This window comes from Hetaerina americana, unplaced genomic scaffold (assembly GCF_022747635.1).
Source record: "Hetaerina americana unplaced genomic scaffold, ioHetAmer1.1.p SCAF_8, whole genome shotgun sequence".
Taxonomy (NCBI): Eukaryota; Metazoa; Arthropoda; class Insecta; order Odonata; family Calopterygidae; genus Hetaerina; species Hetaerina americana.
Window position 1 is genome coordinate 62791203 of NW_027287427.1, and position 26991 is coordinate 62818193.

At 34.7% G+C, this 26991-nt stretch overlaps 1 protein-coding gene and 1 long non-coding RNA gene across 2 annotated transcripts; both read right to left on the bottom strand.

The window, feature by feature from the left end:
* Positions 1-4101: 4101 nt before the first annotated feature.
* Positions 4102-19538, bottom strand: LOC139698120 (uncharacterized). Its single transcript, XM_071597044.1, has 10 exons — positions 19530-19538; positions 19208-19324; positions 17660-17785; positions 17092-17244; positions 15794-15921; positions 13986-14061; positions 13317-13508; positions 10968-11033; positions 7144-7257; positions 4102-4811 (listed from the first exon to the last, which is right to left on the bottom strand). The coding sequence occupies exons 1-10, from the start codon at positions 19536-19538 to the stop codon at positions 4737-4739; spliced, it is 1056 nt and encodes a 351-aa protein (XP_071453145.1). The 3' UTR covers positions 4102-4736.
* An 83-nt stretch (positions 19539-19621) lies between these two features.
* LOC139698171 (uncharacterized) lies at positions 19622-23444 on the bottom strand. Its single transcript, XR_011702856.1, has 3 exons — positions 23344-23444; positions 21251-21316; positions 19622-19713 (listed from the first exon to the last, which is right to left on the bottom strand). It is a non-coding gene; the product is annotated as an uncharacterized lncRNA (long non-coding RNA).
* Positions 23445-26991: the final 3547 nt, after the last annotated feature.

Sequence of the window (26991 nt, forward strand, 5' to 3'; positions counted from 1 at the left end):
CACAGTTTCAGGCGTAACGTAGTAGAAACCCATCATGTTGAAAGAAGACAATTGGATTTTCCACATAAAATAGTTTTAATAGACCTAGGTTACGTTGAAGATGTTACGCTGTAACGAAACTTAGGTCGTATTAAAACTATATGATTTGGAAAAGCCAAGTGTCTTCTTTCATCAATTATATTCATGTATATCATTTATGAGAACGTGGTAGTCCAGTGGTTAGAGCGATGGGCTATTGACAGGAGAGCCCGGATTCGATTCCGAATGACGTCTGTGGGAGCCCTCAGCTTCTAACAAACTGTATGATTGTTCGGGTACCTGATTTTCGGGGTAAGTAAGTGGGAAAGTAAGTAAGGTAAGAAGAGTGGGAAAGGAAATGACCCCAATATCCTGATATGTAAATTTCACTGGGGCTTAGGACGAACCCTACCCTCACCCATCAAACCTACCTTCGAGTTGAGACTGATATACTTCATAGGTCATGGGCACTATACCATTTTGGAGGTGGGCAAAGTAACATACCTACTATTATATTGAAATGAAATGAAATTATTGACTTTGTAGTTCCACGCACACTATTTAAAAACACGACTCACGTGTCGACGTTGAACGTCATCATCAGGTGACGATCCTGAGTCAAGTTTTTAAATAAAGTGCGTGGAAATACAAAGGCACTAATTTCATTTCATTTCAATATGTTGTGTAAATTCCATAAAGTTACGCCGGAGACAACAAATTTTACCTACTATTAAGTTACTATTAAAAGCATTAGGGTCTTTCAGTAATTTATTCCATAGGTACTGTGCTGCCCTTGCGTTCTTCCTTCGTCTCTGTCACCTTCGTGCATGTTTCAGACGTGAACTTCCAATGAACTTCCTGAATCAACTGATGGATAGATGTATAGTCTGCGTCTTGAGAGTCTCTTCGAACCTAGGGTCCCCAGTTCGAATCTATACGGTGATACTCTTTCACAAGCCTTTCAACAAACTAAAGTGCTTAGATTTTTTCGTCAATGGACCTCCATTTAGAATTTGATATGGAATGTATTCTTCCCAACCGTGGATAAGTGAATCATGAACGCCGCATGAGACCTCGTTCGGGATGAGAACCATCCTCACTTATCAAGTATATTCCTTCGAGTTTGATCACCGTGGAGCTTTTTTTCGATGGAGCTTGGCGTCCAAACACCTGCTTTAAGAGAAAGAGAGAAAAATTTCCTCGCAGTTTTAATCCTTTGATTTGCGCCAGTCGTTATGTTTTTCATTCTTGTTTATTTTCGTCGCGGATTGCGTAAGCACGAGCGGACGCTTAACCCCAACCCAGGGGCGTGAGACAGATGGACCCTGTGAGCGTAAGGATTATGAATGGGCGGTTTCGTAATTAGTTTAAGATACGTTAAGCCTGTCAAAAGGACGGGCGAGGATGAAGGTTCTAGTCCTCATGAGCGAGATAAAAATCGAAGAGTTCCGGAAGAAAGTCCGGGAAGCTCGAGACGAGTCGGGCGTGGTGCCAACCCCGACTGGAAACCCCCACCGTCCGATTAGTTCTGCATCCCGCGGGGAAAAATATCTGCTCTGCATGTGTTAAACATTATTCTTGCTCTTGGGATTCCTAGAGGAGGGGACATCCGGCTCTCGTCGCCCCTTCCCGTTCCCCAACTCCTCCTCCCAAAACGGGGATAGGGGTTTGCGGGGAGCGCGAGGAGAGGAAGGAGGCATGAAAGGGGAGAGCGGAGATTTGAACGCCTGTCGTTATGTTTTTTCTTCTCTTCCCAGCATTTTCAACTCCCACCCCTCACAGTTGTTGCGCCACCGAATGGAAGAGGGAGGGGGAAGAAAAAAAGAACAAACGAAACTCACTCTCAAGCATGATACTCTATGATAATAATACCACAGCAGGACAGGCTTGCGGTGGCTTCGATCTCCCCACGTGGAGCAAAGCGATTTAACCAATGGGTGAGGGAGAGAATGGAGAATTGGCACGAGCCCGTTTGATAATACGGAAGGATGTCCCCACGTGGAAAAACTCGAGTCTGGGGATACATTTGGCATGTTTCTCGGGGTCGCGTTCCTGCGATTAGTTAAAGTAAAGAATTGGCGCGGCACCAATCAATCGTGGAACAAATCGTACGAATGATTTTGGATTTCATAATGAAATAAACCAAAGTATTGAACCCATAGATTGCCTTAATTAGAGCTCACTAAATACTAACTCCAGTGGTGTGAATAATTCCCACATCGGGGTAAACGTGGATTAATTTTACTTTCAGTAATTAAGTTATCGGGTGTTGTAAACTTTCAGTTTTCATTAAAAAATTTTCCTTCCACCCATCCAAAGAGTCATATCATACACTTTTGGAGCCGCGATACCAATAGAAAATGGGAGTAGGTTTCAAAGAGGCTCAAATTTCATGATAAAGCCATTTATCCATGCCAATGCCACAATTTCACAATGGTTCACTCATCCATGCGATAAGGAAAGGGGGATGTTGTAACCGTATTGAATATGTACGAATTTTGGACAACTTATTAAGTTCAAAGGAGCGAGACCACCATTTTCAAAATTTTCCCGTGTTCCAGACTTCTCCTCACAAAATGTACTATAATTTTCAACTTCCGTGGAGGAACAGAGAAATATTAAAACAAAAATGGAAAGAGGGGGTGAAGAGGTATGTTTCTCCTCTCAAAATACTTCCTGAAAGTGTTACCAGGATGGTTTCAATAGGTTAGTTTCATTAAAGGAAGGTAAGGCATGATATTGATGGTGTACATCTGTGAAGCTACCTCTATTGTACAAAAATGGCAAAATCATCCAAATAGTCTTAGAAATTAATAAATTTAATATCTCATCAGTTGCCAGAAATTAGAGGAAAAAGTAGGAGATTGTCATAATGAAAAAAACTGGAATTGAGAGGTCCTGAAATCTGTTAAAATTTTAAGTTGTAATGTGTATTGGCCATGCATACATTCATTAATGCAAAGACTTTCATTTTCATTTGAGCAGTGTCACTGGCCAATTTAAAATTAGAATGGCATAAAGAATCAAGCCAGGTGGCAATTTTCTTAGTTTAATCAAGGGCTGTAAAATAGCTTTCTTATTGTAAATGGACTCTATCAATATTATCACTTAATGAGCTGTAGATAATTGCTGTTGAAGCATGGTCAATCATAGGGACAGAGGATGAGAAAGGGGTAATTAAATCCTCCAAACTTCGTGGACATCAACAAAACTATCCTCATCTCTCATTTTGAGGATTCTGTGTATATGATAGCAAGCATACCCTCATTAATAATGAATCGCATTTGGCATTTATTACTGTTACTATTATTGGGCATATATTGCATATAAGGGTATTAAAATCTAGTGTAATAAAAGGGGTCAACAAGGTGATGATCCTGCTTTTTGGACTACCTTAATTTTAATATCTATTACTGAAAATGCATAATTTTCTCCTTGTTATTTTGCAAAACTCTCTTTGTTCGAACTACATTTCTTTTTTCATATCAGGATTGTAACTAATCAGCATTGCTGATTTTCCTTAATGCAATTAATTCCTTACCTGAAATTTCATTCCATATCCACACAGAAGTATCCCTTTACTGGTTCCTCAAGTATTGCAATGCATTTAAAGTAATGTTAAACTGCACAGTACTGTGCATTTTATCATTTTTATTTAAATGTATTTATTAAACAGTTGAATCAACTTTTAAGAATTGAAATTTCAATGAATTATGAGCCAGAAGAGGACTTAATTAACCCATAAATACTTTCCAGATGATTAACATCAAAATCCTGGATACGCAAGAAGGAATGAAATCAGAAGATATAAAAAGGAGCGCCTATGAAAAAAGTTTGAACCAATTCTTCAAGGGTGAAGTTGGAGGAATGCTGTTCTTAACTAACCTAACACCAGCTCATTGAAATGAAGCAAAGTGATGCCCACTGGAGACATGGATTCTTGGTCCTTAAGTACTTCTATGCTGGTCGCTGAGCCCTGTTCTTTGAAAATACCATGACTTTGTAAGAGAGAATTGGACTTCATTGGATACGCAAATTCAGTAAGTCAAGCTTAAAAAAATTTATTTACAACGATTACTCATATAAAATATACAAATACATTTTCACAAACTAGGCGAGCCCACAGGGCACATACAAAACAAGAATGTACAATTGTATAAAATTGGCACACACAAGACTCAAATTCCTCTGAGTCAAATTCAAATGGAGGATCAACAATCTCCTCTGTCTCCAGAGAAATTATATCTCATTCTGCTTCCACAAATGGACTCCTAGGCTTTCCATTGAAATAAATCTTTCTGCCATCACTGGTCCAATATAAGACTTTTCTAGAGTTCCATAATAAAAGCATTGCCAGTCAGGAGTACTTCTCTTCCATATAATTTACTTACTTCAATAGAACAAGCTCGTGTCACTTTTATCTTCCATTCATCAAACACAATTTTGCCATGAAAGTTTTCATTTAGTTATACCTCCTCAGTAAAATTACTGCAGTAGAACTAGATAGATAGCATCAGCCTTTATACAATATTTCATTTTGCCACCATTTAACAATCAAGGGTACTAGTGCAGAAGTGGTTTGGGCTCTAATCAGGCCCTGAGAGTTAACTCGTCCTGGTATTTTTTTCAGACACTTCTGTTTAGCCAGTGGCAAAAACTGTCCATACATTGAATTGTATTTCACAGGGAGATCCAGATAGCTTTCCCTCGGTATTTCCTCACCGCCATCCAAAGTAGTTGTTGAGAAGCTTTGTTTTCTCCTGTAATACCACTGCGAGCGTCCGTGCAGCTCCCTGGAAACGGGAGATTTTGTTCATGAAAACTAGGTTTATGGGTGTAGTCATGCTGGATTCAGTTGTAAAAAGTGGTCCTCAAAAACTGTATCAATAAAAAAATATCTTGGTAAAAAAATAAATTTCATATCGCCCCTCCAAAAAAAATTGCATTTTGTAATTCATAAATTTTCAAAAGTCAAAAATAAATAGCATCGTCAAATCAGCAAGATGAGATTTGGATCAGAATCAAATTCGTAAATGCTGTAAACTTGAATACATGATATTATTTTCCTCACTGTGTGTAAATGAATAAACTCGTTAAACTTTTTCACTAGCATGAACAAAATGTTGAATTAGTGTGATACATTCATTAGGAGGTATGATTTATTTATTTGTTTTTACATTTTGCACAAAGTTACAGGGAATGCCTCTTTGCAACTGAGGAAATGTGTGTAGTGGCCAAAAATAAATTTAGAAACCAGAGAAGCAAACACCAGAAAAATATTTGAAGATTTCAATTGAAATAAGGATTAAGTTTAATGAAGAAACAAGAACAGCATATATTTGATGAGAGAGACATAAGTTAGTTTTGAGAAATAGCATGACTTATTTTGAATAGAAGTAAACTAGAATAAAAGGAAGCTAATGAAGGATCAAGCCTAACAATTGATGAGCAGTGAAGTTTATTTTAAATTGTGAATGAACATACTTCTTATCAAAAATATCAACTTTCATACAAATATTTTTATTTTCTTTATAAATCCTAAGACATAGAGGAGAATTAAAATAATAATTTGAAATCACATATGAAATAAGGAATAATTTATTAATTCTATGATTAAAGGCAGGAACAGTGAAATATTTTTTTTTTAGGAGGAAGCAATTTCTGCTGCTGTTAATAATGTGAAATGACAAGGTTTTATCTATAACTTTCCTGAGTATCTTAACTGGTAACTTAAGGAAGTCCTCATTGGGCAAGTGAAGATAATTGGTGGGATAAACATCATTATTGTCTCCCCAAAAATCAATGAACCATAGTTATTATTGGGGAGACATATGATCAAACATTTTGATATACCATCTTAAATTTTGCATCAGGACTAAATGATTTGGCAGAAAACATTAAGATAGGAAAACTGAAAGGAAAAAAAACTTTAAAATATGTATATTTTTTGAACAATTAAAAATTCCAATCAAGTAAAATAGTTTGTAATGACGATTCCTGCAGTCTTTTGCACATTTAATGGCTAATTTAATCTCATTTTTATTAAAGTAATACTTTTAAATCATGAAATTGAACTTATGATTTGTTTTAACTATCGTTCCCTCCAACTATTCATACCCTTTGTGTTAATTTTATTGTAAATTTTTCGACTTCATTGATCATTTATTCTCATTTGTCACAGCAAAATACTCAAACATTGTATTCATATGATAATTTGGAAGAGTAAATGAATATTCTTTGTGCTCAAGGAAGCTGTCTTGACTGTAACTTGATGACCCTGAACAATGCATAAAAATGTAGTAAAATTGGTTGGTGATTAAAAAGAAGGTTTCTCTTTGAAAAAATTAACTCTTAGTCTCAAATGTCAGAAAGACTGCGTTTCATCATTATTCTGGGTTTTGCAACTCAGAGGCATGAATTCTACTGGATGCAATTAGTGTTTTCTCACAAAATACATGCGGGAAATTCAGAAGGCACTCCCTTATTGGCTAAGACATAACAGTGGCATTTCACCATACCCTCGCCCCATGCAAATTGTTCATAAGTGTGGTCCCCTTTCAAATTTGCATAATAACTCTCAATTTTGCTCTGACTCAGATGTCAGCAAAGGTAGAATACAAAGTGGGATGAAGTCATGTTGTTGAATTTTACTCTGTAGAATGCAATGCTTGTAATGTGACATTTGACAATGTGGGATGTTCACCCAGTTGTGTCCCTTATGGAAAATTATACAAAGCACATGAGTTTGGACAACTTCGGAAAGAATTTCTAAATTCCTTTAGCATAAATATCAATAATACATAGAGTAAAGAACAAATTGTCTTTATTTTCACTTGATAGTGCATTAAACAAAATAACTCATATATACCAGATACTCAGGATTATCAGATAAAGTATCCTTTTTTTTGTTTTTTTCCAACCAAATCCAAATTTATTATTCACTATATCTGGTAAAGGTGTTGCAGTTTTTACCTGTACTTGAAATCCAAAAAACTACAAGTTAAGTAATATTAGCTGTACGGTTTTCATGAAATATAAGTTTGTGTGTGTAACATTAGTAATAAGGATTGGATTAATTTCAGTAAGATCTAATTAATGAGTTGAATTAAAGTTTTTTGTTCTTACCGTAAATACGCGTCCCATAAAATTTGAAACAGCTTTTGTGACACCAATAGCTATTGTGACTAGACTTGTGTCTGGCTTTGCCTCTTCTTCATCTGGCTCTGCTTCTTCTGCCACCTAAAAATAATGGTTATATTGGTACAATTGGCAGTGAATTATAAAAAATAGTACATACGAGGGTCATCCGGAAAGTAGTACCCGTTCGTGCCGCATGAAGTGCTGACGACGCGAGTAGCCGCTGGACGAGGTCAGATAGCTTCAGTGGCTTGTCTGCCTTCTCTGAGCCAAGTTGCGTGACGCTAGCATTGCCTGTGTTGTTTCTGTGATTGTTTACAATGTTTAAAAAAATTGAGAACGCCGCCAGTTGTGAAGCGAGGGCAGTGATTAAATTCCTCAATGCAAGAAACGTTCGCCCATGTGATATTCATCGCCAATTAAAGGAGGTGTATGGAGACAATGTAATGGACGAGTCGTCTGTTCGGCGGTGGTGTCGCAACTTCAACATGGGGAGGGGGAACACACACGACGATGAGCGTTCGGGGAGACCGTCTGTCATTACAGACCAACTGGTGAGCTCAGTTGACGAATTCGTGAGGAACGATCGGCGCGTCACAATTGATGACATCTGTGAGCATTTTCCCAATGTTTCTCGAACAATTGTTCATGAAATTGTTAAACACCATCTGCATTATGCAAAAATTTGTGCAAGATGGGTCCCTCGCGTATCTCAATGAGCTGGCGGCGAAGGACTATGCAGCAGGAATACAGAAACTTGTCACACGTTATGACAAATGCCTTAATTTGCTTGGAGATTATGTTGAGAAGTAGTTTAAAGTATCCTCTTTCAAATAAAATTTTTTATGTTTGTTAATATTTACTTTTGTGTCTTTATTTCACGAACGGGTACTACTTTCCGGATGACCCTCGTATATATAATAACGATAAACACCGTAATCAACTTGAAGATTGGTTTGGTGGGTGATAATAGAGTTCACACAGTACTAAGGCCGACGGCACATAAAATTCACACATCAGGTTAGGGGGGCCAGTTCCTTCCCTTTTTCCGTTATTGTTTCCCAGGACATCCTGGTACCCAAAAAAATACGCAGTTTGGGTAGAGCTGAGGGTGCCCAGAGAGGTTTCCCCAGGAATTGAACCTGTGCCCTCCGGTCAGTAGTACAATGCATTTCTACTACCCTAATGCATTCCTCTACCCTTGGACTATGCACTTCTCATATAAAAACGAGGTCTGTTCGAAAAGTATCGCGGATTTTGAATTTCCACGGGTTATGTATATTTGATTTTTGATTTTTTTGTGGCGTTATGAGGTGTTGGACTCTGTCCATGAGGACCCAATTTTGCTCCAGAGGGTCATAACTGGTGACGAATCATGGGTTTATGGTTATGACGTGGAAACTAAAGCTCAATCATCCCAATGGAAGCTGCAGCACGAGCCAAGACCAAAATAAGCATGTCAAGTTCGGTTGAATGTGAAAGTTTTGCTTAGAGTTTTCTTTGATTGCAGGGGTGTGGTGCATCAAGAGTTCTTGCCACAGGGTTGAACGGTAAATAAGGAATATTATCTGCAAGTTATGCCCAATTTGCATGAAGCAATCCGCCACAAACGCCCGGATTTGTGGAAGAACAAAAATTGGCTTCTGAACTATGACAACGCCTCTACTCACACATGGTTAATTCTGCCCAAATTTTGCCCAAAAACAACACACTAATGATGCCGCAGTCACCATATTCCCCATATCTGGCACCCAGTGACTTTTTCTCGTTCCTGAAACTGAAGAGGCCCATTAAAGGACGACGGTACAATGCGATAGACGAAATAAAGACTGCATCGAAGGAGGAGCTTAACAAAGTCACAAAAAATGATTTTTTGAAGTGCTTCGAGGATTGGAAAAAAACGTTGGCACAGGTGTATAACATCTAATCATCTAATGGGGATTACTGTGAAGGGGACAAAATAGATATTCATGAATAAATGAATAATTTTTTAAAAAAGCACCACAGTCATGATACTTTTTGAGAGAAAAAAAATATTTTTATATAATAATGGGACGGCACAATATAACACAAATAGAATAGCAACATTTAAAAGGACACTCACACGGTAAATTGCTCAAGCTTTCGGCCCTCTCAGAGGCCTTCTTCAAGTGAGACTCTGACTGACGAGTGTCGTTTTAAATGTTGCTATTCTGTTTGTGTTCTATTGTGCCGTCCCATTACTGTGCCACTCATGTGAGTTTTTCCGTATAATCGTTATATATATATATATATATATATATATATATATATATATATATATATATATATATATATATATATATATATATATATAACAATATTACAAACAAACAATTTATATATATTTATATATATATATTTATATATATATATTGTTATATATATATATATATATGTATATACATATATATATATACATGTATATATATATATATACATATATATATGTATATACATATATATATACATGTATATATATATATACATATATATATGTATATATATGTATGTATATATATATATAACAATATTACAAACAAACAAGTTATATATATTTATATATATATATATATTTATATATATATATATATATGTATATACATATATATATATATATATATACACATGTATATATATATATACATATATATATATGTATATATATATATATATATATATATATATATATATATATATGTATGTATATATACACATATTATATATTTATATATATATACACATATTATATATATATGTATATATATATATATATATATATATATATATATACATATTATATATATATATTTTCTATACATATATATGTATATTATCATACTCTGAGTTCATTTGATACAAGGTTTGTTTAAAAAGTATTGGCAACAATTTTTTCCTGACATGTGTGTCAAGTGCTGAATTCAGACTCTCGGTTAGGTGTGTGTGTGATCGCAGGTCGTATTGGCATTGATAAGATGACAGTGCCCACCATTATCACTGAAAATTTGGTAATGTGAAAGATCTGCACTAAACTCATCCCAAAGATCTTGACAGATGACCAAGAACAGAGCCACGGCTCTGCTTGCAAAGACCTTCTACAATGGCACTGCGACAAATCCCAACCACTTTAAAGTCCCAAATTGGCACCAACAGACTATTGCATATTCCCAAAAGTAAAATCCTCCCTCAATGGGTACTGCCATGAGACCCTAATTGCCATCAAAGAAGCTTGCATGCGCGTACCCATAAGGACCTTCTGGAATCAGCCTACCAGGTAGCCTTCGAGTTGTGGAAAAGTCACTGGTAAAATTGTGTTGAAACTCAAGGGATGTACTTTGAAGAATTTTGAGGCTTTGTAGCAATATCTGAAAAAATTCTATTTTTCTGAAACTTTTCCCGATATTTTTAATACAAACCATGCAAGTGAAAGTATCAAGCCAACCTTGCCCTATATGTCATGAAGTATGAAAATGCTTATTCATAATGAGGTAATTTATTTAAATGACAGTGTAGATATCTACTCAGAAAATCAATGTATGATTTAACGGATCCATATTTATTATTTAAATATGTACTTATTGAAATAGGAGGTGAGTGCTCTACGGTAGGATAGTGGCAACCTAGTAAGTACCTACTAATCAATAAACCAAAATACTATTATACTCCCCTGATGCATTGATTTAAAGATTAGAAAAAGAATCATGATAAAATGATAAACATTATTTTGTGATGTTTATGAGATAACGATGATATGAGATATGAGAATACCTTAAACTGCTCATGAAATCACTTACAGTCTCAAAGGCATCATCTTGAGGTCTTCCTCCACTTGGCCTCCTCTTCCTTGTCCCTGATCCAACCTAGAAGGATGAATGTAATTAACATCAGTGATTGGACCCTATGTAATTACATCATCATGGGTTCCAAGTATCGTAAAATCAATTTCAAATATGTCTCCAGAAATATAGCCACTCCGCAGCATGTTTGCCACCAAAATACATTTTAATAAAGTAGAAACTAGAAACTTCCATTAGAATGTGCAATGCCGTGGGAAGAAATAAAATCTCCCTCAATTAGGGCAAATTAAAATCACTATTATTCAAGCAACAGCAAGCAATTCTGTGTAAACTAAGAAGAGAAGTAAAAATTATGCATTTAAATAGTTAAAGTATGGAAAAAAGGCCATTTGCACATTTCATTTGAATAGGTTGGGGGGACCTCAAATGTTATACCCTCAGGTTTCTCCCTAAAAGATCTTACCCACTTCAACTGTCTTGTTTAAATTACCAATAAATGCAGGGGTGAGAGGGGCCACATTTGACCTTCCGTTTATGTACAACTTATCCTTGCAGTGGAAATTTGAAGTAGAATAAGGGAAGGGTTGTTTACAGCAGTACACCCTCGAACTATGCCTGTCAAACAATTTATAAAAGTTAGAATCAAGCCAATTTCCATTTTCTCTGATCTTCCATGTGACTTGTTTATTTGATGGATTCATAAATTTATCATATGCCGTATAATCAATGGTATTTTGAACCTTTTCACTGCCACTCTCATCTTCAATGATGCATTCACTCAATAGCATAAATAAAGGGTGGAAGATTCTACAATGTTGGGAAGGGGCATTATTTTTGGGGACCTTGAGTCTGGGAACAAATTTATTTTTTAAGACTTCCAATATCTACAGGTATAAGGTAGAGAACATTATTAAGACCGTGAAGTCATTTATTTGTATTGCTTTAGGCCATAATATTTGGATTTACAGCTGAGAGAAATCATCTCAATCACTTATAATTCTTATTCATCCAAGGTATTTTAGCTATTCAAAAGTTCATTCTTTGAAGGTCACTAGAAACTATTCATTTCCATGTATCATCAAAACTTTATCTTTCTTTGCCCTGCATTATTTCTTTTTTCATTGCTTTTTTGCCTGCCTTCATACTGACACACTCTCTTCCTTCCTCTATCCTGCATACTCAGTTTTCTCTCTTATACCACAGCCTTCAAAATCCTGCCACCTTTCAATATTCCCTCCATCTATTAACACAGCCTTTTTGAGATTTCCTTCCAGTAACTTCCTCTCTTCTCCCACCTGATTCAAAACCTCATCATATGTCTTCCTATTCCTCCAACTTATTTTCTCCATTCTCCACCACACATATATCAAAAGCCTTGAATCTATGATCATCCTCTTGCCCCAAAGACCAGCTCTCAAATCCATTAAGCACTATGCTCCATATTAAAGCCTTAGCTAATCTTTTCTTCACATTTTTACTCAGGTTACCCTTCATTGATTCTCTTCTTGCAAATTTATCTTTCACTTGCACAATTTTTATTGTAACATCCTGATTGTTATGCCCTTACATAATGTTTAAACTTCTAAAATATATGAAATACTAGAAGTAATATATTTTTTACGACATAGCAGGATTTCTTGAACTGGCTTATATTTCAAAGTGTTCCCTTTAAGGAAACAGACACTTAATATTGAAATCTGTTTTACTACTTAATTAGGTTTTAAGGGGTCTGTTCTATATTTAGGGGGTTTAGGAATATATATTCTATATTCTCATACCTAGTTGTGTGCAATTTTGCTTGTATTTTGTTATCAGTAAGTTATTTCTTTGTACCACATTTTTTTATTTTCAATCAACTCAATTTCAAATGACTAATGCAATAACTATGCGACGTAAGAACCATCCATTAAAATGTCTTTGGCAAGAAAACGGTCTTGTTCACACCTATTTCTATTAGGGCTGCATATTATATTTTTTAGGGGGTCTCTAATACGTAGGATGGACGTATGATGCTACATTCACCTTTAGGTATTTCATTTGGTAGGACAGTCAATTTTCAGTTGTTTGTTTCTTATTCATTAGCGAACATCAACAGTAGACAAAATAAAACATTTTACATGCAAGATTTGACATGTTCCCAGTGCACGATTGTGGTGAAGTCTTTGTGGCTTGTCCATAGGGTCAGGGTATCAGCTGCTGACATTTTGATGGCTAACTTCATGATCACCCTCAGGAATTAATTGCCCTGAGGATGATGATGGGGTTAATCATCAAAGTAGTGGCAGCTGTAACCCTTACCCTGTGGAAAACCTGCAAAGGCTTTACTTTCAAACATTTTACAGCTACCTGTTGAGGTCGACTTGCACCAGCAATGGATGTGATCCAAGAACCCAAACTGAAGTCTGACTGTTGGGGTGCTGGTGCTTCAGTTTGGACCCTTGGTGGTCTTGTTGGCCTTGTGGTCAGAGGAGGTATGGGTTTCTTTGTTGTCCTCTGTCGGGGACGCCGTGTGGGTCGAGGTGTTGCCAACAGGTCATCCTTCAAGGAAAATTCATGCAATATTTTTACCATAAACCAATTTTACTTCTGGATCCAATCCAAAAAATTCAGTTGGCAGCACTTGTTATGTCCTTCAGGAAATCAATGCTATGGAAAATCTGCCAAGAACTAATCACTCTGTTTTTCAGTAAATATTTACTTAGGAATTATTTCCCATTAATATTAAACTTAATTTAGGCACATAGATTCTCTTGACCCATTGACTACCATATGCTAAATATGGTAGTCAATGCAAAGCTGACTGCAAAGTTGAGGCAGTGTAGCTTTTATAATTCATAGATGTGACATGAGAAATATACTAACTTGATCTGTACACATGATTATTCAGATTTGCATATCTGATATTTATAATATTGAGATTGTGATTATTCTATTGTTCATATCTTTTTTTAGTGTTGAGTTTTAAATTATGATTTGAAACTATAAGTGATCTGAAAAATTTATTCAGGTACTCACTTGTAGGCTAAGGCCAGTGAATTCTTTGTTGGTCTCAGGATATTTGGTTGTTGAGGCTATCCCTCCACCTTGCTCCCTATTTATGGGAGAAATGTTAAAGAGAAGTCATAAATACTTTTTCCGGCCAACTTTTTGCTCCTTGTTGGGATGAAATCTCAATCTTTCATTAAAAGTCTAATAAACATTATTTGTAATTTGATGATGGATAATTTGCGGCTAAAAACTCAAGTTGAAATAAATTATAATTGTAGATATCGCCATTCTTCCAGGTTTTTACTGCATGCGTTTCCTTCAATAGGCAACTAACACACATTGAAAACCTAGAGGAATGGAGATATCCTTTACACAATCCTGTAGAAAACCTGTGGAGCACATATTAAAATTGTTAAATTTAAAATGTATATAAATATCTTATTTCTATTGCTGTATTAATTCCATACATAAATCAATGGGTATGAGCCAATTTTATATCCTTGCCATTCCCTGTACTGATGCTTCAAAAGTAATTTTTTATTTTAATGCTGAAAGCTTATTTCTAATCTACCTTATGTTGGCTTAAAATGTTATTATAAAAAAATTGGTAGAGGTAATAAGTTAAATTTTAATTAAAAAGCTATTCAATATAGCTTCAAAACTTTATTTAATCTAATAATGCATAATTAGTAGACTTGTAATAACTAGTAGACTTGTAAATAATATATTAATATCTGTTGTTAGTTGACTCATTAAAAGTCAGTAGTTGATTCTGATAAGTATTGATTTTAAATGCTTGCTCTTTGCTAAATTTTCTGATAGGAAACAATGTGTTTTAGGGCAAGATTTCATGTTAGATCCAAATTTCAAGCCCACTTGCAACCTCTTACATTCAGGCATGGACTTACTCAGTAGGATATCAGAAATTTGCAAGTAGGTCAATGTATGAAGGATTGAAATACCTTACATACCCCAATATAAATTTGTTGGCATTTGGGTCATTTTCAAATATATTTTCAGCCTATTTCGGTAGTCAAACCTCCTCGGCTTTTCTGCACATCTTTCTTATCTTCTTCTAGAACTCAATATTTTTCTCAAATGCTAAAACTTTTCACCTCTCCCAAAAAGCTAGATTTTAGCCAAATAATCCTCTGCCCCTCTGCAGAAAGGGACGATTCTTCGACAAATGATTGCTTAAGTCTTGACCAAGAATTCCATATTGATAAAGCAGTGGCAGATAGAATTGAAATGGCATAATGTGTATGTTTCATCTTTTAAAACAATATCCCTGGATAGGCCATATCTTTTGTGAGAAAATGGCTGTTGGTGGTATGCTGTGCATTGGTCTGAAGTGCATTTCTTGTACTATGATAAAACCAGAATTTTTTGGTTGCTCCCAAGTTCAGCAATGCTAATATATGACAGTTTCACAAGCATGCTGTTCCAATCTGAAATTTCATTCTTCCATTCATGTCACCATCTCGACCTGAAGATACTGATTGGAATGCCAACAAAATTACATACAAGTAGCAGAAGTTTTCACAGGAAATTATGTTTGGATTGATAGCTTTTATCCGACTATCATCACAGGATCAGAACTTGAACATCATAATTGATTCACAGTTGTGATTCTGGAGATATCATTTGAAGATATTACAAATGAAATTAATCCATTTCTAATGGATCCAATATGGATCTTACTCTAGTGGTTGGCAGATCTCTAGCCGCTGATTCAGTACAATTTAATACATTGCTTATTATGTGTGGTAGTCAAATCAACACAAATAAAGTTAAAGGATATTTTATTATTGCAAATCTTGCACGTGATAACTCACCTTAATAGTTGAAGAAGAAGGAGCTGTTTCTGAAGGTCATCAAATGCCTGGTCTGCTGGGCGAGGGGTAGTTTTTTGAACACCATTTGCCAATGCCCAAAGTAATGATCCCTCTTGAGCATTAAGAGCCTGCATGAAAATATTTCCATTATTCGTCTACTTTCAATTTCATTGAAGTAAAAATCATTTGATTTCTCTGAAAACGTGTCAGCATGACTTTTTCAGGACTATTATGGTTGATGGTAATTACATTAGGTAATTAGCTTTTACAAAGAGATGAAAGTTGACACCTGGCACCTTAAGTAAATATATTAAGAAAATACCGGTGAAAATAATATATAGTAAATATATAAACATAGATGGAGCATAATTTTGTATAGCTTGGAAACTTGGCTGCTGAAGAAAGTGTATAGGTATAGGTGGCTTTAGATTAGGCTATTGATGGCTTTTGATATGTAGGTGTAAAGAAGAAAGGAAAAAATTAAATAAAAGAAAACCAATGATGAAGTTCTAGGCATGATAGGGGAGAAGAATTGGCCTTTGGGAGAAATTTGAAGAAGGTAGGCCAAGTGGATGTAGGAGATACTGAGAGGTAATGGGTGGCAGAGGACTAATAGAGGGGAGAATGTTTGTAAAGTGAGGTAGAAGTAGGAAAAGTATTAACATTTTGGATGGAACTGAGGGAAGCAGAGAGTATGCAGTGCTAAAGAATGAATTATTAAGGGATTTAAATATAATTTGTGCCATGTTAGCTAGGGTTTAGGAGCACAGTATTCTGTAGTGACAAGGACCATTGGATTACTAGTTTTCATTTTCTCAAATTATTATTTATCTAATCATTTGAATGTTAAAAAACATCAAAACTAATTCTGTTAAAAAATTATTAAGTGGACATATGCAAGCTTGTTTATTATCACTCACGATTTTGAAATTTCTGGAATCATTACAATTATATAAAACTCATGAAATGGAATGGTTAATGTATGTGAGTATTTTGTACGACTATCTTGCATACATTTACATGCAGTATGCCAAATTTGTCAGATGAGTGGCAACAATCCCTCCAAGAACCCAAACCATGGAGCACTGGCTCAGGTGCATATTATTAGTTCTCCTGCCACTAGTTACCTTTAATTCACATGTTTCTTTTGCTGCTGAAGTATCATGTATAAAACAATTATGCAAATTTAAATACGAGTCCAATCGAATAATTTTTGTAGAAATGCAAATAATACCAAACTCATTTTGTGTTTTCATCTGTTTAATCAGACTTTTAGATACTAATACTATTTTACTCACATTTCCATCTTGGTTTGCCAGTGGACGCTTCCGTTTTGGTGCCCTGGTTGTCGTAGTGGTGGGCTTTGGTGTTGTCGTTGTGGTAGTTGTGGTAGTAGTTGTAGTTGTAGATGTGGTAGATGTCAAGGCCCTCTGAAGTGCTACAGCAATGATCTACAGAAACATGACATATTTATTTCAGAATTATTTTCAATGCATGGTCTAACTACATGGATACTTAAATAGTTTCCTATGACTCTACCTTTATAAATTAGTTTTTAATTTTGAATAGACCTAATAATAATTATGCATTGCTGTTCATACCATGAACCATACTTATATAATTATTATACACCTAATCACTGCATATAAATAGGTTACCAAAATGCCTGAATATATTCCCTCTCTCCCCCAACTTTTTTCAAAATGTATGGTAGAATGGGGATAGTTTTTACACCATAAATATATGTATTTCAGGAAATTGGGCATGCATTAGAAGAGGGGGAGACTAAATTCAGGGAGGAACTTTATCTGGACTGAAACACAATCAGACACATAAAGTTAAAGACATTAAGAATTAATAACTCACCCTGTGAGCTAATCCACCTCCTCCCAAGCCTGTTCCCAGATTTGAGTCGGAAACACCTCCAAGAGACAGCAAAGATTCGACATCAGAAACAGAGCCAAAACCTGGGAATCTGTCATGTTGTATTTCCTGAAAATTTGAATTATTAATAAATTGTAGCCATTATAATAGCTTTTAATTCAGTCAACTACAAAATAACATGGAAATTGTTTAAATTATTTGAAAAGTGAAAGGAATACAGAACAATCATATTTTCACAATCATAGAGATGAAAGGAAACAAGTGCACTGGAACATATTATTCAATGATAGCAGATAGACAGAGCATACTATATTTTATTGATTATTTAAAACTTTCTGCAATTACAGCTGTATTCAAAGAACTCAGGACTTCTGCAGTATGCTTTTCTTTGAACAAATATTTAACATTTTTCTTGAATTTCGGGAATGATTTAATACCAAAAGAAATTTTATTGCATATCATTTGAGCTATATGGCATGGACCTTCCTGCCTTGGAGATAAGGAGCAGTGATTGGCATGCACTATTGTGGGTATGGTAGAAATACATTTGATGATTGATTGGAAAAGCTGATGGTTTAGTTTGATGAATAAGGCTCAGTTTCGAATGTTTAATGAGGAAACTGTGGCTTGAGCAAGTTTTTTGAAATCTTGGAATACTTGGGGAATAGGAAGGGAGGCTTACCATAGCCTTGAGGGCCTTCTTTTGGATTGAAAATGCCTTTGATGTAAGGCTATCATGTCCCCTGAACATTATGATGCACAAGGGATGAAATAATCGCATGGAATGTAAGTTTCAGAGTATAAAAGGAAAAAATTATTCTAACTCCTTGAGAGGGAAGGTATCAGATGTTACAGTACATTGGCAATCATAGCCTTGTAGAGGGCAAGACCAGGTCTTTGTGTTTATGTAGCCAAAGAAATGAGATGGAGCAGGGTTGAGTAAGGAGACTATCATTTATTACAAACAATGGGCTAGAAGAGGGAGGATTTCTTTTACGATGGACCTGTAGGTATTGAGATTTGTGCCAGTTCATGGCTAGTACATTTGTATGACACCATGCAGTCATGTTAGTAATAGAATTTCTGCAGAGGTGAATAAGTTCTGACGTGTCTTTTGATTTTAGGAAATGTGAGGTGTTGTTTGAAGGAGATACAAGTTACTATTCAGAATTGGATTTGGAAGGTCATTTATAAATATTACAGAAAGTAATGGTACAAGTAATGGAACAAGGTACAGGATTTATTTGGTACCCATTGCCTAGGAATACGAGTATCTGACTTTCCGCTTCTGTTTTGTCAAATAAGTTTTGATCCAGTACAGGGTATTGTCTTTCTTGGTGGGATTTTAGTTTTTATTTGGAGATACATAAAGCAAGGATTTCATTCCTTAATGCAGTCGAAGGTTGTGTCTTGATGACTGAAGGTTTAGATTGGTTCACTTATCAAGGTATTCTTATTAAAATATCCTCATATCAGGCACGTGCATGCATTCACTGGGTCAATGACTTAGTCATTGGTTTTGTAAGTTACCTTTGATGGTGGTGTGGCTGTTGTCTTATCCTTCTGTGCAGATGACTGGGTAATTTGATCAATCACTGGTGTTCTTTTTGTTGGACCTGAAGATACAGGTGAAGCATCTTGCCTTGTCTAAAAATTGAATGGTAAGTCATTTTAAGGGGGAAAATACGTACTTGTGTTTATGTAGGAAATATCTTATTATAATTATTGGATTATATTGATTTGATGATTGATCATTATTTTATTTGCATATATTAAAACAATTAAGACATTCTAATAATGATTAGACTAACTTTAAATAAATTTAGCAAGTTGGATGGCCGTAGAAATTTGCAGATGGCATTTTCAGGTTCAGAAATCAAGGCTCTAAAACCTATGATGATTCCAGATTCAATTTTTCAAGTTGAGAATATACTCTTGTATAAACTTACCAACGATTTGAAGGCTAGACTAGTAAGTGCCTGCAAAGAAGCTGATTGAGAATTTTTGGAGGATTCTTGATGACTTGGTGGATGTCTCTGTTGGGTAAAAAAGTAAACTGATGAGTAAATATTGTAGTTGTGGAGATATTTCTTCATTGACCAAAATATCTATTAACTGTAGCAGAGAAAGTAAAACATTAAAAAAAATATACTGTAATGTGTTGCTATGTAATGGAAATTAGAGTAATACTCTGTTAATTACAAAGTTAGGTTTTCTGCTATTGTGCATGCAAACATTTACACTCTGACCATGTTTGAAGGAATATATTTTATCGTGATGTTATGTTAAATACTTTTGTTGCGCTATCCAAATCTGAATATACGACGGCTGTCCAGAAAGTAACTTACGTTTCGACCTAGGGCGTCGGTGGGTGGGGCTGGAGTCACCTTTTTTGGTGTCTAAAGGGCCCTTTGCTCAGTACGCATTCTGCTGTGGTAGTGTACAGACTGTGGTTCTTCTACTCTACTCAATATGAACTGTTAAAATTTGCGCTGCAATAGAAAATCCAGCGAGTTGCAAAATGCGATCTGTGATTGGGTTTTTACTGGTAAAAAACCACAGGTAAATTGAAATTCATAGGCAACTTTGTGAAGTGTATAGAGATGGAATAATGAGTGAAGATGGAGTGAGGCAGTGGTGCATTCAGTTTAGAAATGGCCGCACCAATGTTCATGATGAGGGCCACAGTGGTCCGCCTAGTCTTGTGGCGGATGAACTAACGATGAAAATTAATGAAATATTGGTGAACATCGCTCATTTCCTTCTTTCCAGCGATGAAGACATAACTTGCAACACTGCACTTTGACAGTGATGCAGAATTGCATGCTGAGGTGAACAAGTAGTTAAAATGTGAGGTGGCAGATTTCTTCAGAGATGGAATTGAAAAGCTTGAGTATCGTTATGATAAATATCTCAATTTGAATGGTGACCATGTAGAAAAATAGATAAAGAATGTGCCTTTCAAATGTATATAGTAAAACTTTGTCTTGTCCCTAGGTTCATATTATATTTTAAAACGTAAGTTACTTTCTGTACAGACATTGTACATGATATTATACATTGAATTGAAATAATACATTAGTATGCTTACTTAGTCCTTTACATTTTGGTATCATTTCAATTCAGTTTACCGATTTCATGTAGTCTTGCTACTAAAATCGTGGCTGTCATACACTGGGATGACTTGAGTTCACCTCTTAGAGACATAGTAGGAGAAATTTAGACAGGGAATCTATTCAATCTGATTTTTTAAAAAATACTTTGTAATTGGTTCTTTGTTAATACATAATTAGCCTTTCATCACTCAAGAATGGAAACTTTATTATCATATCGATAAGATCTTTGCATGAGTGATCTCATTAAGATCAAACATTTCATTAAATTAACCCCATCTGTTATTATTATTACATATCAGAAGATTGAGGAGGGATTATCCAGATTTGATTAAATACAAACACAAATTAATCCAACAAAAATTAATTTTAGTAATTACAATTTATTAGTACCACAAAGAGTATATGTAGGGCTTTTACAAGGGTGAAATATATTATGAGGTTAATTGAAGAGACTTACCTCTATTTTACTCATGGGGATTATATTTTCACTGATGTTCTTGGTAGCATGCAAATTAGGAGGATTCTGGAAGAGAGGCATATTTCTGTACAAAAAGTCTAGGCTAGAAAAGTGCTGTTAGTAAACTATAATTTCTATAGAGACATGCTTCCATAGGTAATTTTTCTGCAAATTTACAGTTTGTGAGAAACATATCCACAATTAGTTTTAATGTATCATACAGTGTCATACACTCTTCATCGGGAGAAAATATGGAGAATGTAGGAATTTGTGACTAGAGCTGGCAATTGTATTTGATTTTAAATGAAAAGCAGAAAATTATTGTTTGAAAGCTTATGATTCATCTAAAAAAAATTAATTGAGTCCCTAAGTGTTGAAGGTTGACAACGTATACATTTTACTAAACTCAGTAAACCAGTGCATACACTTAAATGTTTGCCAGAATATAGCAATAAGAATAAATGCGTTGAGTTGGAAATATGAGCTTGATGATATGACATATGTATGATTACATATGAGTAGGGAAATAATTAATCAGGCCTGCCAAATCCAATGGGATATCTTTGTACTGATTTATTTCTGTTCAGTTACTATCCTTCTCTGAATTATATTAAAAATTAAAAAAAAAAAATCCGCAGAGAGCTAGGTAATCTTCAATCATACTTGGAGCAAGATTATGCTTTTAAGTCATGAAGGTCGAAACCAATTTGATGTGGCAATCCTCAAAGTGTATTCACAGTTAACTTGAATAAAAATAGCTTGCCACAGTGTGACAGCCATTGCTCAGCAAACTTGATTCACAAGTGAAAATAATGCAAGCCTTATTCAAGCAGAGTTGAAAGCTAAATAAAGTTAGGCATGACATTGCGTGGCAAACTATTAAGGAATGAAAGGTAAAATAATTTTCTGAACATACATATGTGTGACATTATGGTGTAAAAAAGGGCTTGTTTGACCTGAATAAGATTCTTAAATTGGCATTCTTTGAATGTTATAAATGTGATAGGGTTTCTCCAACCTGATTGATATTGAAGAAAAATGAGAGTTACTATACTTAAGTAGAATGCACTAGATACGAGCATTGGTCATCCTGATATATAGCTAAATGCATCCTGGTGTGCAAAGCCTTCTCTCTGATTTAATTGCATTCCTGCACTGAAATTAGTATGTGATTTAATCAGGAATGTTTGAATAAAGAAAGCAAGTTACTTAATCCAAGTCTAGCTCAGGCTTTTGACAAATTATTCACTGATTTCATTATGAATATTGTTTTTGCCAAAGTATTATTTAGGTGAAAAATGCCTCATTTGTAATTTAATATAAAATTTAAAAGACATAAGTAGTTGCTTTTTCTGCAAAAATTACAGCCATTCTTCAAAACCAATTCTTTATTTAGTTAAATATGTTTGTCAAATTGATCGCAGTTGTAGAAAAGGTTTTCTTTTTTTTAATGTACAAAGGGAAAAAATTGTTGGAAAAATTAATTGGGATGATTATTGCCAAATTGCCAGCTCTATTTTCATCCTGCATTTAGCTCTTCTCACTTGAGGAAGGGTATGTATTTGGACAGGTTAGACAAACACTTTTTGTATGTAATGTGTTACAATATATGTGTAACAATGTATGTGTAAAAATGTATGTGTAATGTATGTAACAATGTAATCTGTAATGCTTTTTACATGTTTACTTTTTTACAGGACAATGGATGCTTTTTTGCCACGTAATAGCTACCAAATGCATATCCAAAGTAGAATTTTTAGAATTAGGTAATTTCAAGCAAAACAATTAACTGTTTTTATTCAGCCAATTAAAATTTATATGGAAATAAATCACATAAGAGCTAAAGTCGGCAGGATTTGAGGCAATTAATTAAAGTTGCATACATTATTTTTGAAATTCTACTTCAAATACTGTTGTTATGGCATGTCAGTTGATTGGCTTATTATCTACCATCAAATTTGTTATCCCATACTGTATGTAATACCATGCGCAATGTATATATTTGTTAGATATTTAAAGTAATGATACAATTTTAGGTGTGGTAAATACTGGCCAACAATGTATAGATTAAAATTCTTTTTTAAAAGGAGTACCAAATGGTCAGTTGTGTTCACAGTCTCTGTTGTTGAGTCGTAGTTGGGAGTAGGTCTCACTGGCTTCCACCTGAATATTAAAGAAGTGGGCTTTGCCTTCGGTGTCACTTCTGTGCTAGTAATAATCTCACCATTCCCTCTACTCTGGACTGGACTGTTGGTCTGTAATGTGTCAATTGTGGAGAAAACAGCAATTAACGTGAATTTATATTTCAATATAGTCACAAATATTTAATGACAATTGTATAAAAATAAAATGACATTGAATGAATTTTGTAAGACATTGAAAAGTTCAGTTGTTTTAATGAGTCTTCGAGTTTTGCAATTTCACATTGTTTAAGTAATTGAAGTGGCAAGATAAATATCTGCAGATTTCAGTGCAATATTGGGGAAAATTTTGTTTCACTCAACATCAATACCAATATGGCATCAAATTAATGAAAACACAGGTACATGGATCTTTCATTATCACATTTTTATGCTACCTTATTGTGACTATTGGGCCAAAAATTTCATGATCCATCCCACTTAAAAAGATTGAGTATTTAACGGCATGTAAGATGCACCTTTTTTCCCTAAATTATGGTTAAAGAAATCACCCATGTCCATGTGAAGTTTCAAACTCCATTGGTTAATCTTCAATGCTAAATTTTCTTTTTATCCCAGATGATTAGTACTACCTATTCTGACTCCATTATATTTAGATCATTACAGTTACTCATTTGTAATATATTCTATTCAATTTAAGAATGTTGGAATTGAGAGTTTTATTACTGTATTGTGTTCTGAAAAAAGCGTTTTGCTCACTTTTGCGATGTAGGAAGAATTACAAGCGAGATTTTGAACAAACTTGATTGTATATAATCACAGCTGATCATAACTAAACAACGTGTGCTCTTCTTACTTAATGGAATTATTTGTTCTAAATAAATTACCCTAATAAATATGACAAGGAGAGACAGGAGTTTAATCTACTCAATTCTATTTAAACTAAGTGTGTTTGACTATGATAAAGAATATGGAAAAATGACAGCAGCAAGGCATTTTGGAATGCAATTGTGCCATTTATCTGGCTTTTCCAAAATGTAAGAACTGAAAGGAACTATAAATTATGTTGGTCTATTGTCAAGTTTTTGCGCTGACTGATAATACTATTTTCTTGCATGTGCCCTATGAAATGAGGGTGCATCTTGAAGGCCATCATGTACAGCCCATTTTTAACATTGGACTTTCACAAATTTGAAATAATTATACCAATTTATTGAAGAATACATATTAATTAAATTTTGTAAAAGAGATGATAATGAAAAATTAGCTGACCATGGTTATTATTATAACTTTCTATCAATTAAAGATGCATAATATTTTGCCAATAGGCAACTTTAAGCTATTATCTGCTCCATATTGTGGACTTATTATGCATTAACAAATAACTTTTGCCTCTCATTAATTAACTTCTCAGTTCCTTATTCTTTCTTGTCCTCTTAATGGTACCAAAAATGCCTACTCTTTGCCTGTGCATTCCCTGCTTAATAACACTCTTTCTGTAGCATTCTTTAATTTCTCATTGCTCTCTCTCAAATTCATTCCAAAAACTTCTTGTCCACCTACTATGAGGCAATTAATTTTCTTCAATAATTTAAAAATACAAATCTCAAAAAATTGAATTCATACTCATTCTTCTGCAAGGCTGGATGTTGGAAAAATTGCAACAATTTTCTCAATGTTTCAACAATATTTTTTCAATGTTCACTAGATTTATTAATGCCCTTCTCTTTGTAAATACTTTTCCTGGTGAAGTAATTATTCACCTCAATATGTTTATTATCTTGTCCATTTTAACTCAACATTTGCTCAAATGCATATATGCAACTGCGTTTAAATTAAATTCATTGGATCTGCTTTTGGTATTTCATTTCTCCCTGTATCTATTATGTTTCCACATTGCTAAATTGCTATTTTCCATTATCTGTAGTCGCATTATTTTGCTTTTATTTTTTGGTATTAACTTTAGATTCCTGGTCTCAACTTCATACGTATTCACATTCTTTTCTACTTCCATTTCTGTTCTCTTGCCAATGTTTCTTCCACAATTTTCATCAAGACATTTTACACTCTATTTCATATCATCATGGACATTGACACTTGCTAATCGGGATCCTGCTGATTGAATAACATCTTTAGATTGACTCATGCAATATCTCTCCGACGTAAAGAATGAAAAAACTAAATTTATACTTGAAAATTGATGAGAAAGTAAGTATCTATGGAAGAAGAAGTAGGTCTTTGATGCACAAAATTAATTATAGTTCCTCTTGAACCTGACTAGATACAAGTCTACTTGAAATGACAATACTTCCATTCTGTCCTCCTCCCTTTAACTACCCCCATCATTATCTACCCTTCTTTGGTTATTCTCCTTCCTCAGAATTTGACCTTAGGAACTTTAAAAAAGGATACTTATGAATAGAGATTAGAGTAAAGGGTTCAAATAAATGCTGTCAGCCCAATATGCAGCCTTATGGCATTCCCGCAGGTGGCACTAACTGTATCTCACCCTCTGTATTTTATAAATCAGCTGGTGTAGGAAGGAATAAAATTCATTGGTTGCTGGCTGTATTGCAAGAAGACAAGACCCTCATCTGATTAGAGCAGGCACCAAAAACAGTGCTGCAATCCCAGCCTACAACCTCATAGGTTATGCAACTTCCCCTTCTACTGACCAGTAACTCCCATCCAAAAGTCCTCAGGATATGACTTATACCTTGTTCACTGGCTGAGAGATCCATTTTGTTCCTCGAATGTCATGGAGAGAGGCATACCTCTATCTCGGAGATTATTATGAGGTTTTCAAAGTTTGTTAAGTCATTTATTTGTTTGTAGGGCATAGTTAATATTCACATCATAGGATTTGATAATTTTGCAAATGCTTTGCAGTTTTTTTGTCACTTTCCATTGGAATGAAGCATTCTTCAATTTTTGTCGATAATTTAATTTGTTTTGATGTAGCCTCTTCAGTACTGACCCAGTTATTTGAACTTCGTTCAGTTTTGGGAGGGTACTCCCATCCAATTCAAAGAAAATTTTTCTGATATGCTTTCTTCCTACTCTTTGTTTTTGGCTGCTTAAAATTTAGCCCTGAATTGGTTTGATAATGGGAGTGAAACAAATGATACCCAATAATGGAGATATGACACGGAAAATATTCTGAGAATGATTCAATTCTGTGATATCAATACTTTCACTATTGGTGATTTTTTTCAGATGTAGTTTAAAAAAACATGCATGAGAATAAGAGTCCCTTTTATACATAAGAGTACATGGAAAGGAAATTTTCCTTGTTACATAATAGCTATACAAGATACTTTTTGATTGAAAAGTTGTTAGACATATATATTATTGTGTCAAATTGCATGCAGTCATTCCAGTGTTGTCTATAAAATGTTTTCTGTACATCTTACCGTGTTCCTTATTAAATTAGTAGCAGTGTAATCCGTTGTCAATATCCTGTACCTCACTTTTCTTGTGGTTGTCTCCTGTTGAATAATAGATATGTTTTTTATGTCTGTTAATCCAAAATGTTGGATTTGAACAGATGATGTCATTTAGTCAGTTTCTATTTTGGGTCCTGCGTAACTTATTAGTAGA

Coding starts and splice junctions, on each gene's coding strand:
- LOC139698120 (XM_071597044.1), bottom strand. Junction 14,062..15,793: donor CTTCTTCTTCAACTATTAAG/GTGAGTTATCAC, acceptor TCCCATAAATAG/GGAGCAAGGTGGAGGGATAG. Junction 7,258..10,967: donor AAGATGATGCCTTTGAGACT/GTAAGTGATTTC, acceptor CATTATTTTTAG/GTGGCAGAAGAAGCAGAGCC.